The sequence below is a fragment of the Acipenser ruthenus genome, chromosome 45 (genome assembly GCF_902713425.1).
Source record: "Acipenser ruthenus chromosome 45, fAciRut3.2 maternal haplotype, whole genome shotgun sequence".
Classification (NCBI taxonomy): domain Eukaryota; kingdom Metazoa; phylum Chordata; class Actinopteri; order Acipenseriformes; family Acipenseridae; genus Acipenser; species Acipenser ruthenus.
In genome coordinates, this window is record NC_081233.1 from 9,521,366 (window position 1) to 9,535,576 (window position 14,211).

Below are 14,211 nucleotides of genomic sequence, written 5' to 3' on the forward strand. Positions count from 1 at the left end.
ATAGCCTGAGAGCCAACAAAAGAGTCTTTACCACACCTCTCTGTGCTTTACAATGTTTCCCTATACTTTACCAGACCTCTCTGTGCTTTACAATGCTTCCCTGTGCTTTACCAGACCTCTCTGTGCTTTACAATGCTTCCCTATGCTTTACCAGACCTCTCTGTGCTTTACAATGCTTCCCTATGCTTTACCACACCTCTCTGTGCTTTACAATGCTTCCCTATGCTTTACCACACCTCTCTGTGCTTTACAATGCTTCCCTATGCTTTACCAGACCTCTCTGTGCTTTACAATGCTTCCCTATGCTTTACCACACCTCTCTGTGCTTTACAATGCTTCCCTATGCTTTACCAGACCTCTCTGTGCTTTACAATGCTTCTCTGTGCTTTGCCATGCTTTCACTGGGCTTCGTTCCCCTTTGCTGTGCTTTTACATTGGGAAGCTCATTCCAGTGATGCTATCCCGTGCTGTAAGAGCCTGATCACTGTGGGACGTGGTTTTCGTGGCTGGTCATGTGAGCTCACCTCCTCCCCAGCGCAGGCATCTCGCCAGGTCATTGCCAGTGCCCAAGGGCAGCACAGCGACGGGGGGGCGTACCAACAGGTTGGCTTTATCTGAAAAAAAACAAACAAACAAACACATGAAACACATTAAAAAAAGAAACCTGCCACGGGCATGGAATACCAGCGATCTAAACCAACGTGTTCTGCGTGCCGTTGTTTGTGGAATTGCTTTGTGCATCATTTTCTGTTTCGCTCACATCCTGGTGACCTCAACGGAGATTCTCCTGAAGTACAGCTGGTGCACCAGAGCGTAACCAGTAACCTGTCCCCCCTGCAACACCCACTCTGGTATTTCTTTGTTCTGGGGCTCGTTAACGCTGCTAACAGCACCACTCACTCACTCACTCACTCACTCACTCACTCACACACCCCGTCACTCACTCACACACACACCCCGTCACTCACTCACTCACTCACTCACACACCCCGTCACTCACTCACTCACACACCCCGTCACTCACTCACTCACACACCCCGTCACTCACTCACACACCCCGTCACTCACTCACTCACTCACTCATTCACCCTGTCACTGCTCTGCCAGCTTCCTGCTTACAAACCTATGGCATCCAGAATCCAGCCGACTGTGCCATCCCCGCCACAGACCAGAATCCGGTAATCCAGGAGATCCCGAAAGAAATTCAACCTGGAAACGAGAAGGGGAGGTTTTGTGGGTCCATCCGTCCCCCGTCCCCCGCCCCCCCCCCGATCCACAAGCAGATTCATTTCCTTCTCTTTGAGAAGAGTGTGGAAGCCTTACCCTGGAGCAGGCCCCCCATTGGAAAGGTCGTACACCTGTCTGGGGTTCAGCAGATACCTGAACTTCCTCAGCACCCTGAAACACACAAAACACAGGGTCACTGACACAGAGGCGCCTTACTGTACTTTCACCAGGCTTGTGAAAAGAAAGCGTGCAAAGCCAGGGTAGTTATTGTTGCCGCAGTGCCCCTTGATCGCATATGTACAGTGCAAGCCCCACTGGCAACACAGATCCTTGTTGCTTCATCAGGCAACTATTGTTTTTTTCGTTTTGGTTACATTTGTAGAAACTCTTCAAAGATTTACATCAAGAGCAACGGTCCTGCCCGAGGCTCACCTCTTGCCCTGTTTGCCTCCACTTTTGAGGTTCACGAAAACCAGCAGGGGGTGCGTCTCCGGGACTGGGGTGATCTGCGGAGAGAGAGAGAGAGAGAGAGGGTTCTTTTTTCGGTAAGCCTTTCCCAGCAGCCTCTCGGATCACAGGCACGAACAGCCATGCACAGTTCAAACACGCACCCCAGTCCATTCACAGTTCTGAATTGTTATTATTATTAGGTGATAATTGCCCATACCCGCAGGATCTGCCCGTCGGGGGTTGTGAAGGACTGCTCCGTCTCCTCGGACAGCGTGGGACTCGGAGATCCGTTCTTGGGACAGTTCTGCCTCTCCTGAGACAGAAACACAGGGCAACGCTCCGGTCACGCTAAAGCTTGATTCGCCAGGGACATTCCTTTTTATCCCAGAACATTTTCTCAGGAGGTCTTCTGATTTTTTTTTTTTTTTACAAGACATCGAGACCTCCTGTATCAATGTTAAAACTCAAGGGCTCTGTGTCTTTTTAGTCTCATGCGAATTGACCATGTGAGCGTTACGCTAGAATTGATATCAGCCTTAACAACAGACCATAATAGAATATTAAAATTGGTCCGATCTGTCCGGAGAGTCTACAGTGCAGTAAAACACTGCGATTGGGAACGGGGCGAAAATACAAACGACTTTCCTTGCTGAGAATTCGTCTGGGAGCTTACTAGACTGCTTCTGACTAACTCTGAGGACACCTGGGCTCTTCAGTCCTCAGCGAATCCTGCTTCAGTTCACGAAGCAGCAGCACAGTCAAGGCACATGGAGTACGCAGTGCAGAACTGATTCAAATTATTTTACAGAACTGCCAAGCGAAAAGGGACAAAGCATTGAAGGAATGTAGGGGCGGGTATCGGATATCGGTTTACCAGGATGACCGGGTAGATTGCACAGGGAGGGAGGATGTGATCTTTGAGAGCACCGCAGTCACACTCCGAGGGAACCTGGGACACACAGTCATTGTGGATCTGGGGTGGGAAAGGAGAGAGAGAGAGAGGTGACATCACAACAGGAACGCTGCACAGGGCTAGCTGGCTTCTCCAAAGCTCTGACCGTCTGGAGTCGCAGTCACAGAGCAATCTCCTCACCTTCATGTGGCACCACACGCAGCGCATCCCTGTCAGACCCTGGTAGCTCTTGATCTTCTTCTGGCAGCGATCACACTTACTGGCTTCGCAGTTCCCTTCCACCCACACATGGGGCTGCACCTGCCGAGGAAGAGGGAGAGGACGGGCATTACAAGGGTGGGAATAAGACTCCAATTCCACAGCAGCGGCACCCATTCCAGGTTTTACTACAAGCTTCAACACAGGTGCGTCTAGGTGACAAGCTCAGGGTAAAAAAAATAAAAATAAAAACAGGAATGGATCAAACTGCTGTGCCATGTTTCCGGTGGGAATCTAAAAATGGGGACACTCACACCGGCGTCCTTCTTCGACTTGGCGAAGGTGCTGATGCAGGGGAGCAGTGCTCTGGTGGTGCAGCGTTCATGGACTGTGTATTTACAGCCTGCGAGAGACACATGGGGAGAGAAGCGAGGGACAGGAGCTTAGTGCTGAGACACACGCTGAGACACTTCATCCTTTCACTGCTCAGCTGCAAGCTGATAACCTTGTCCAGGGATGGAAATAAGACTCACAGGTGCAGCAGAGCCCTTGCTTCCTCAGCCCCACCAGCAGGCTGTGGCACACATTGCAGTACACAGGCCTTTTGAAATGCTTCAGCTGCCACAGGTGCTGCCCGTCGTCCTTGATGGTCTGGAGAGAGAGGGGGGAGAGAGAGATTAGCAGGAGACAGACAAATACAAGTACGATGAGAGGCTGTTACAGAAAGCAACGGAACAGCGCTGACAGAGAGGAAAAGGGGACTGCTTACCGCTTCAAGCCCCAGCAGGACCAGCATGGGGACGTTCGCCATCCCCCCTCTGATCCACTCCTCCAGGGACACCGTCCCATTGCCGTCGTAGTCGATCGCTTTCATCATCTCCTTCAGGATCTGACAGGGAGAGAGAGGGGAGGCACTTCATTACAGCACCCGCTCCAGCAGCAACTCGCCCGCCTGTACTCCGACGCATTTTATTATCAGAGCGTTTTACACGAAACGAACCCAAACCCCACTGCAGCGAACAAAGGGGTGTCAGGCGTACCGGTTTCAGCTCCGACACGTCCCATTCCAGATAGTCAGCCACATGCATCATCTGAGCGATGATTCGATCCACCTCCTGACACAGAGAAACGAGCACAGAGTTAGCACGGTCTGTACCGCTGGTACTGCGACACAGGACCAGACGCACAGCGGAGATCATTGTAGTCGATTAGCACGATACTGGTGCGGATTCAAGGTGGGGATTTTTTTTGCCTGTTTAATTTCAAAAGGACAGACTTACCGAACTGTCCAGCAGACCGTTCCCATCCTTGTCATACAGCTTGAAGGTAACTGAAAAACAGCAGAAGCAGGTCAGCGACATCAATCCCACACCAGCGGCCGTCAATCACAGCGTCGTATGGGAACGCTGAGTCCAGCAGACAGGCGTTTCCAATGCTAGTGCCTTCATCAGGGTTACTGAAACTAGAAGAAACCGAGTCCAGCAGACAGGCGTTTCTAATGCTAGTGCCTTCATCAGTGTTATTGAAACTAGAAGAAACCGAGTCAAGCAGACAGGCGTTTCTAATGCTAGTGCCTTCATCAGTGTTACTGAAACTAGAAGAAACCGAGTCAAGCAGACAGGCGTTTCTAATGCTAGTGCCTTCATCAGTGTTACTGAAACTAGAAGAAACCGAGTCAAGCAGACAGGCGTTTCTAATGCTAGTGCCTTCATCAGGGTTACTGAAACTAGAAGAAACCGAGTCAAGCAGACAGGCGTTTCTAATGCTAGTGCCTTCATCAGTGTTATTGAAACTAGAAGAAACCGAGTTAAGCAGACAGGCGTTTCTAATGCTAGTGCCTTCATCAGTGTTACTGAAACTAGAAGAAACCGAGTCAAGCAGACAGGCGTTTCTAATGCTAGTGCCTTCATCAGTGTTAATGAAACTAGAAGAAACCGAGTCAAGCAGACAGGCGTTTCTAATGCTAGTGCCTTCATCAGTGTTATTGAAACTAGAAGAAACCGAGTCCAGCAGACAGGCGTTTCTAATGCTAGTGTCTTCATCAGTGTTACTGAAACTAGAAGAAACCGAGTCCAGCAGACAGGCGTTTCTAATGCTAGTGTCTTCATCAGTGTTATTGAAACTAGAAGAAACCGAGTCAAGCAGACAGGCGTTTCTAATGCTAGTGCCTTCATCAGTGTTATTGAAACTAGAAGAAACCGAGTCAAGCAGACAGGCGTTTCTAATGCTAGTGCCTTCATCAGTGTTACTGAAACTAGAAGAAACCGAGTCAAGCAGACAGGCGTTTCTAATGCTAGTGCCTTCATCAGTGTTATTGAAACTAGAAGAAACCGAGTCCAGCAGACAGGCGTTTCTAATGCTAGTGTCTTCATCAGTGTTACTGAAACTAGAAGAAACCGAGTCCAGCAGACAGGCGTTTCTAATGCTAGTGTCTTCATCAGTGTTATTGAAACTAGAAGAAACCGAGTCAAGCAGACAGGCGTTTCTAATGCTAGTGCCTTCATCAGTGTTATTGAAACTAGAAGAAACCGAGTCAAGCAGACAGGCGTTTCTAATGCTAGCGCCTTCATCAGTGTTGAAACTAGAAGAAACCGAGTCAAGCAGACAGACGTTTCTAATGCTAGTGTCTTCATCAGTGTTACTGAAACTAGAAGAAACCGAGTCAAGCAGACAGGCGTTTCTAATGCTAGTGCCTTCATCAGTGTTACTGAAACTAGAAGAAACCGAGTCAAGCAGACAGGCGTTTCTAATGCTAGCGCCTTCATCAGTGTTACTGAAACTAGAAGAAACCGAGTCAAGCAGACAGGCGTTTCTAATGCTAGTGTCTTCATCAGTGTTACTGAAACTAGAAGAAACCGAGTCAAGCAGACAGGCGTTTCTAATGCTAGTGCCTTCATCAGTGTTACTGAAACTAGAAGAAACTGAGTCAAGCAGACAGGCGTTTCTAATGCTAGCGCCTTCATCAGTGTTATTGAAACTAGAAGAAACCGAGTCAAGCAGACAGGCGTTTCTAATGCTAGTGCCTTCATCAGTGTTACTGAAACTAGAAGAAACCGAGTCAAGCAGACAGGCGTTTCTAATGCTAGTGCCTTCATCAGTGTTACTGAAACTAGAAGAAACCGAGTCAAGCAGACAGGCGTTTCTAATGCTAGTGCCTTCATCAGTGTTATTGAAACTAGAAGAAACCGAGTCAAGCAGACAGGCGTTTCTAATGCTAGTGCCTTCATCAATTGCCATGCAAAAGGAACGTGGTCTTGAGGGGGATTGTAAAGAGCGACGGGACGAGGTCACTCACACTCCAGCTTGTCCTCGGGACAGCCCCCCTCCAGCAGAGACAGGTAACAGGAAACGTCCTTCATGCAGACCTGCCCAGGGGCTGCAGGGAAGAGAACACATGGGCTGAAGGGAATCCTGTCGCTCGGAAACACCTTCATGTTCCAACAGAGTCAAAACGCTTCAGGATATCTAACTTCTAGAGCTGACAACAACACCACACACTCACCCCCCGCCCAGGATATGGTGATTAAATAAAACCCACTCTTAACACAGCCACAGCAAAGAGCTGCCTTCTAACCCAGCCATTGAAGACCTCCCCTCACCACATCCTATTACAATGCTTACCAGCCGGGGTGCTCTGCGATTGGTTCGCACTGCCTGGACCAGCCGGGGTGCTCTGCAATTGGTTCGCACTGTCTGGCTCGGATGTCTTCTGGAAGTACATGAATAATCTGTGGCACAGGTCCTCTGGGACCTCTTTAACATCCAGATAGGTCTTCATGAAGAGCTTGAAGCCTTCCTCCTCTATACACTGCGGGCAGAGAGAACGGGAGGGGAAGAGAGACAGGAGCGAGGGCTTCAGAAAGAGTTCTTTCGAGAGCAGCCGTGACCGTGCCATTCCAGTACAGATGCTTTCTAAACCAGTTAGCTGAACTGGGGGGGGGGGGTCAGCCTCGGGGTGTGGGATCCACTGGTTAAGCTGCCCTTGACAACTGTCCAGGTTTTTGTTTCAAGCACCACTTTCCCGTGCACATAACACAGCACTTACACTTTGACTGGGAGCTGAAATATCTTGCTTGGGAAATAACTGCAGAAAAAGCAGAGCTTGGTAGCTGGTCTACAGTCTATTGCGTCAAGTGCCACTGTTTAAAGGAATTTCTTGTGCTAATAGTCTTCTGGTCCTATGCTTGCCTATTACTTGTATATCCGAATGACTTCCTATCATTCGCTACAATGTTCTAGATGGGCTTCCCTTAATCTCAGGAAGCGACGAGGTCCTGGGAATCACTGCCTCGCACACAGAGCTCCCACGCGTCTTCAGCGCTGCTTCTGCTACCGAGAGCTGAGACTTTCTGCACTCACCTCGCCATGACGATACTTTGACAAAACTCCATCTCTGTAGAACTCCTTCAAGGCGTCCTTCATCTTGAGGTTCGAGTCTGCGAGGGAGGGAGAGGAGACGTCAGGCAAGGAAAGGAGGCAAGTTTCCAAAAACTTACCAACAGCTTGTGGGACTGAGATTTTACACACAGCTTCATAATGGGGGATTGCATATCCCCCCCCCCCCCCCCCGCCCCCCGCCCCAGGACTCACAGTCGATGTACTGCTGCAGCTGGATGAAATCCACAGGACTCAGGATCGCCCACTCCTTGCTCTCGGATTCTTCCAAAGACATTTTTTTTTTTTTATTTCGGTCTGCCACCCCAAACCAAACGAGCTCTCCCTCCGGACTCTGCTAGGACTGGAAACTGAGAACAGAGACGACACAGTCGCTGGGCACTGATCAGAGAGAGAGAGAGAGAGAGAGAGAGAGAGAGGAGAGAGAGAGGAGAGAGAATGAGAGGGAAATCATGCAGCAAACAGACAAAAAAAAACCCACAAAAAAGTTGGCATGGCAGCTCTGCGTCAATGCTGATGGCGTGACCGGGCAGAATGGTCTGAGTCAGCGCTACTCTCTACTGCAAAGAGAGAGAGAGAGAGAGAGAGAGAGAGGAGAGAGAGAGAGAGAGAGAGAGAGAGAGAGGGAGAGAGCGTCAGAGAGAGAGAGAGGGAGAGAGAGAGCGGGAGAGAGAAAGAGAGAGAGACATCAGGGACTAAAAAAGCACTGCAAAGGGCTCAGCTTGCACGTCCCTGGGAAACTTTTCAAAATAGGCTGCTGTATTTGTATTCAGAGTTTATTAATACCCTCAAATCCCCCCCCCCCCCCCACCCCCAGTCACTGTGTGAAACAAAACATCCTGTGTTGCTTTTGCTGCTTGACATTTACAGACGGTTTTTTGTCACCATTCCCAGTCAGGGTACAACGTGCAGTCTTCCCCAGTGTAACTCGAACTGAAAAGCCAACAGTGTGTCATTGCGACCGTCACCTCTGCTTTCACACATGGCAAAAGCGAAGGACTCAGTTCCTCCCAGGACTGGGTTTCATATCAGCTCCCCAGTGCCACAGCTGCAAACGCCCCCTTTCCCAGTCCTGCAGCTCTGACCACTAGGCTACTCGCTGCTTCCCTCCCAGTCCCTCAGCTCTGACCACTAGGCTACACGCTGCTTCCCTCCCAGTCCCTCAGCTCTGACCACCAGCCCACGCTGCCCCCCTCGCAGTTCCTCAGGGACAGACCACGCTGCTTCCTCCCAGTCCCTCAGCTCTGACCACGATCCCCACTCTAGGTCCACTTGATTCAGTTTTCGCTCCCCTCTAGTCCCTCAGCTCCCAGTCCTCTCCAGCATCTCCCCTCTGCCCGAAGTCTCTTCTGTGTTTGCAAGTCGACTGTATCTTTAAAACGATGGAGCTCTTTTGTTTGTTTTCACTTTTCTGCTGTGAATGGAAAGCTGCGGTTGGAAACAGAGCTTTTCTCCCTTCTCAAACAGTTGCTGTTTTTTATTTTTTTTTGTGTGTGTTTTTTTTGGAGCCGTCGTCGTGACGATGCAGAGTTTCCATGTGGGGGAATCACCATGGCTGCGCTTATAAACATCTGCTCTGGCGATGGCAGCGAGTCGCTAGGCCGGTTGCCGTGGAAAGCGTTTCCCTTGTTACCAGGTTCTTTGCCAGGCGAACGGGGCTCCCGTCACGTCCTGAAAGGGGGGCCCAAAAACTCCAAAAGCCAGACTGAAAACATACACAGCAAAGTGCATCTTTAGCATTGCCCCCCTGGATGGTAAAGCATTTTAAAATACATGCTATAGTAAGCGATGGTAAGCTTTCATAAGGGGGAACACAAACAAACAAACAGACTTCTCATTGGCGTTCTGCTCCGATATATAGAGCTGTGTTTTGAAGGTGGGTGGAAGCAATGACAGTCCTACTTCCTGGCTCTGGTTCAAAGACTCGAGTAGAAACCACCAACAGCAAAGGCAATCCAATAATACAAACTCTCTATATATTTCAATGCTCCCCTCCCACACAGAAACAGACCTGCTAATCAAGCCACTGCACTGAGACTGCTGTCCTTATCACAGAGTGCGTGTAACTCAGCAGAATTCAGCAAGGACAGACTACAAGGATCGGACAGGCACTGCGGTTCTGGAGAGATGCTAGCCCGCCATTAATTTTAATGTTACAGCAAAATATCCATTCAGTGATGTCCATATTAAAAAAGGCTCCAGTTACTCGCTGAAAGATATTTTTGAAAGGGGTTGTGTTTCCAGACACTGGTCCTTTGCTGTCTGCAGCGCTGCCCGTTTCACACCTCCTTTTGCAGTTTCATTGGCTTATTTTTTTGAGAAATGCTTCCTATAGACGGGGACAGAGACAGCGGGTGCAACCAACGGGTTTCTAACGCAACTACCAAACGTTTCACGCTTCTGGGCTTTGACTGAAACCACAGCACCAGAGTTAACATGCAACTAACAGCTACTGCAGCCAACAAAACAAACTGATGGTGAGCACGCCAGGACGGTGTCAAAGTGTCTGCCTGCACAGACAGAAATACACCGACCCCCTCACACTCGCACAAGCACACGCTCACACGCGGCATAGACCGGATTTGACTGGTAGTATCAGTGTTTTAGCCTTCAATGCGTTACTAACACACGACTAACGCGTGGCTGTATAAAACCACGTCAACACACCGACTTGCAGCACCTTGAATGTATCACGTGACCTGCATGGCACAGCGTCATAGAGAACCGCTATCTAATGTACACAAAAGTGCCAGGTACATATCCCAGGTACCTGCTGCATTCAGACCCTGTATACAGCGACGGAACAAAAGTTTAGCATCGCCTAGACTTGTAGGATTGCGACACAATTCAAAATGGAGTACAGTGTTTCATGTTAGATTTCGGTAATGTCACATTTGAGGCGTGCAATTCAGTATGTTAACGTAACATTATCCAGCAGGTTTCATTCGACTTTATGAAGCCCAATGAGTTCACTCTATAGAGGGATGCAACACGTTTGCCCCCAGGTGTATATTTCTGCACACAGCCGGTGCAGCGGGGAGGATTTGTCACAATGGTCATTTAAGCAGGCGCTTCCAGTTAGGTGCGGGCGTGACGGTTTCGTCAATAATCCGGGAATCACAGTTCTAGGAATCTAGGCGATTATCCGGAACGTGGTGGAACTCGCTTCGTTCTACAGCGAGCACGCAGCGAGGCACCGGCGTAGCGTCAACCCGACGGACAGCGCAGCCAGATCTCCAGGAGGAATCACACAGATATCTGTCTCGTTTTACTGAAGCCACGCCCTCTCTTTAAACAATTCCAGGCACCTCTATTTGTTTTATTCTTTAGATTATGTGTTTGTTTTTTTGTAGCATCTTGTTTTGCATAGCATGCTCAAGGCGCTTTGATTATACTCGGCTGTGCAGAAGCATTTTGTTTTAGTATGGTTCAAATGTATTCATCGTTTATTTTAAATCGAAAGCAGTTATATCCTGCTCAACCGGATTTTTATGTTTTTTTAAAGGTATGTCTTTCCTAGTGAGAGGATGTGAACCGTTCAGCTGAGCTACGAACACTATTGAAAGGCACGTCGTATGCAGACAGGCTAAACGAATTGAATCTGTTCGGTCTTGAACAAAGACGACTACGCGGCGATCTGATTCAAGCATTCAAAATCCTAAAAGGTATTGACAATGTCGACCCAGGGGACTTTTTTGACCTGAAAAAAGGAACAAGCACCAGGGGTCACAAATGGAGATTAGATAAAGGGGCATTCAGAACAGAAAATAGGAGGCACTGGAACCAACTCCCCAGTAATGGTGTTGAAGCTGACACCCTGGGATCCTTTAAGAAGCTGCTTGATGAGATTCTGGGATCAATTATTATTTATTAATTATTTATTTCTTAGCAGACGCCCTTATCCAGGGCGACTTACAATTGTTACAAGATATCACATTATGTTTACACACAATTCCCCATTTATACAGTTGGGTTTTTGCTGGAGCAATCTAGGTAAAGTACCTTGCTCAAGGGTACAGCAGCAGTGTCCCCCACCTGGGATTGAACCCACGACCCTTCGGTCAAGAGTCTAGAGCCCTGACCACTACTCCACACTGCTGCCCAATAAGCTACTAACAATCAAACGAGCAAGATGGGCCGAATGGCCTCTCCTCGTTTGTAAGCTTTCTTATGTTCTTACTGCGTATTCTCCACATAAAGATACGGTGCGGCAAAGTACGAACAGTATCATGCCTCATTCTATTCTTAAATGAGAAGCCAAGTGTTCCGTTTTAGCAGAAAACCAGAAAAAAACACACCGCTTATTTCCGTAGCAAGCGCTTCAATTGTCTGCAACAGAACAACGAAAGTTTTGAGACTTATTACGAAAGAGTGTGAGCACAGTTAAGAAGCACTGCTAATATATATAACAGATAGATAGATAGATAGATAGATAGATAGATAGATAGATAGATAGATAGATAGATAGATAGATAGATAGATAGATAGACAGACACAAGCTGTTTAAGTTACATAAGGTACAATATGCAGTCAGGGCTGTGATTCGATTGACAGAGAGCTATAGAAACGCAATAATTACCTTGAGATGTTCTGATAAAGCCGCCTCGCCGTGTCCCCGAGTTGTTGCTCAGTGTTAATACTCGGCGGTGTGTGTGTTTCTGAGCACACACAGGAACTGAAACTTCAAGGCAAAAGTGGTTGCTCTTACCAGACTTGCACAAAACCCTGTTTTTTTTTTTTCTCTCTGTCTCATATCGTCTTGCCAGCGCTGCAGGGGTTGGATTGAAGCCCGGAGCTACACGCCCAGTCCTGGGCCAACCCCCCCCCCCCTTGCCCGGTCCATCTGTGCGGGGAAGTCACAATAATCATTGATAAAGATACTAGGAAAGTAAAGTACAAAGGTTTTGCCATAATCAAGCCGCTTTCTCCAAAATGCAACCAAATGACACGACACTGCTTACACACGCTTTATTTTTCAACTCACAACTTTGCATAAATGCACGATGTTAATGAATTGCAATAAAACGCGTGCGGTGTTTGTGGTTGAATTTGTGTTCCTTTTAGCATTCTTAACACAGGCTCATTAGATCACTGTTTGTATGCTTAATGCATTAATACGCGGCACTGGCCGATCAATTGCACATTGGAAGTAGTCCTGCTGGTTAAACGTGCTTATGTGAAGGTACGCCAAGCCGAGACACGAAAGGGGAATGCGCTTTGTAATGTTATATCACTGTATATTGCATAATACTGGGCGTTGGCTACATTTCTAGTGAAGGACGTCATCAACTGACCAAAGAGACGTGTGAATACCGCTAACTGGGACTTCACATCAGTGTGGCTAACCATATAAACAATTAAACCGGCCATCCGTGGACCGAACCTGGAAGACAACGCGTCCTTTAGCACTGGAGCGTTTTATATAGAGAGACAAAACAAGGGTGGCATTTTCTGACAAGGTGGCACATTTTGACATTATAGAATTGTCAGAAATTGCTACGGGTAGCAAATTCTGTCAGGGTGTCATACTGTGACGGTGCACCGGCACAGCTGAACCCGTGACCCAAGCGGTCACTTTTCGTGCGACCTGTTTGTGATTTCATTGTAACCGGTAGCCCGCAGCGGAGCATGCCTGTGCAGTAAGCAGCCGCCCCGCACCCTGCAGCATTTCCTCTGGGTCCCGGCCCCGGGTTCAGTCTGGCCTGCCCGCCCACACAGGAAGCTGAAGCTGAGGCTCCGAGATGTTTTCCAGGTGTACAGGTACGCTTCTCAGCGGTGCTGCGGTTTGGTGCACAAGACAAACACACACGCACACACGCGTGCAAAAACCTCTGCAAGCCTTGCAGAACAACACGCGCGCGAGGGTGTTACTGAAAGCATCCACCCCGCCGCATCTTTTGGGTGTCGTGTACGTAACTGTTGACCTTTGTATATGTATAACGATGAGGAACCAAACTGCGGGGAGGGAGGGAGGGAGGGAGGGACGGAGGGGGGAGTTAAGCGCCCTGCCCAAATCAAGTTTGTTTATGCTCAGTTTTGAAAGCAAAACGAGAAAACAGTTCTAAAAACAGAGAATGAAATGTATGACGGAATCCTGCGGTTTTGTTTTTTTACTTTAAGGCTATAGTTAGGCTTGTACATTTCTAATTGTGCGACTTTAGAAAACGCCTAGGTAACTTCTTATCAGAGTTCAGGAGATTAAATATATTTGTAAAACCTGAGAAAAGCCAAAGCAAGCTCTCAGTTATCTAATCCAACTTTCTCCACGGATCTATTTGAGACGGTCTGCAATGCGCGCGTCGGAGAGGCGAGGCGAAGAAGTTTTACTTGCATGTAATTTAAAACCAAGGAAGACGCACAGAAGAGAAGGGGAGGGGCGGGCGGTTAGCGAGCTCGCAAACATGTTTTGTTCCTAACACTGTTTATTTTGTTTTGTCTCTTCGGGTTTCCTACGAGTGACGGTGGCGCCGTTTCTCGTGCAGCAGGAAGGAAGCCTCTAATAAGTCGATGTGAGCTTCAGATCCTGCGCACACGCGTGTTATATTAACTCGCTTAATCCCGGACTGTGGGTCTGAACTTCTTCGCCTGAGCTTCGTTAATAACGCTTAGACACGACAAAAGCAACCCGTTCTGCTTTCACAACAACTGCATCAAACAGCAATGACACGTAGTGTATAATGTAGTTTTCACGTATCGCGCGGTGTTTGCAATAATTCTGCTCTTGTCTTTCATTCTCTAAATCTGCCTTTAGCTGGATTTGAGGTTCTTTGAACTTGTCTGGAGAGTCCGAAGCGCCGGGTACTGAACAGCCTTCAAATCACGTGACCCGCCTGCTCTATGTCGATATACCTGTACAACAGGTGGGGCTGGCTGGGTTGAAATGCCAGGTTGTCACGTGATTTGAATGAGGGAGGCTGTTTTGGTGCCTGGTACTTAGGATTCATCGGACAATGCAAGTGCAAAAAAAGCAAACGGCTCTTTCAGGCTAGCTCTGCCTTGCATAATCGCAGTTGGCTTTGGGGTCTGCT

General features: G+C 48.4%; 1 protein-coding gene across 1 annotated transcript in view; it reads right to left on the reverse strand.

Annotated features, from left to right (window-relative positions):
• Positions 1-12,486, reverse strand: part of LOC117967065 (diacylglycerol kinase alpha-like) — a gene marked incomplete in the record, with an annotated part of 13,293 nt that extends 807 nt beyond the window's left edge. The window contains 17 exon segments of the mRNA XM_059013086.1: positions 525-614; positions 1,124-1,209; positions 1,324-1,398; positions 1,660-1,733; positions 1,895-1,990; positions 2,552-2,650; positions 2,771-2,890; positions 3,103-3,191; positions 3,322-3,439; positions 3,558-3,677; positions 3,829-3,903; positions 4,069-4,118; positions 6,084-6,164; positions 6,410-6,596; positions 7,148-7,224; positions 7,379-7,564; positions 11,763-12,486. Coding sequence (XP_058869069.1) covers positions 525-614; positions 1,124-1,209; positions 1,324-1,398; positions 1,660-1,733; positions 1,895-1,990; positions 2,552-2,650; positions 2,771-2,890; positions 3,103-3,191; positions 3,322-3,439; positions 3,558-3,677; positions 3,829-3,903; positions 4,069-4,118; positions 6,084-6,164; positions 6,410-6,596; positions 7,148-7,224; positions 7,379-7,460 — 1,519 coding nt within the window.
• Between the last annotated feature and the right edge of the window lie 1,725 nt (positions 12,487-14,211).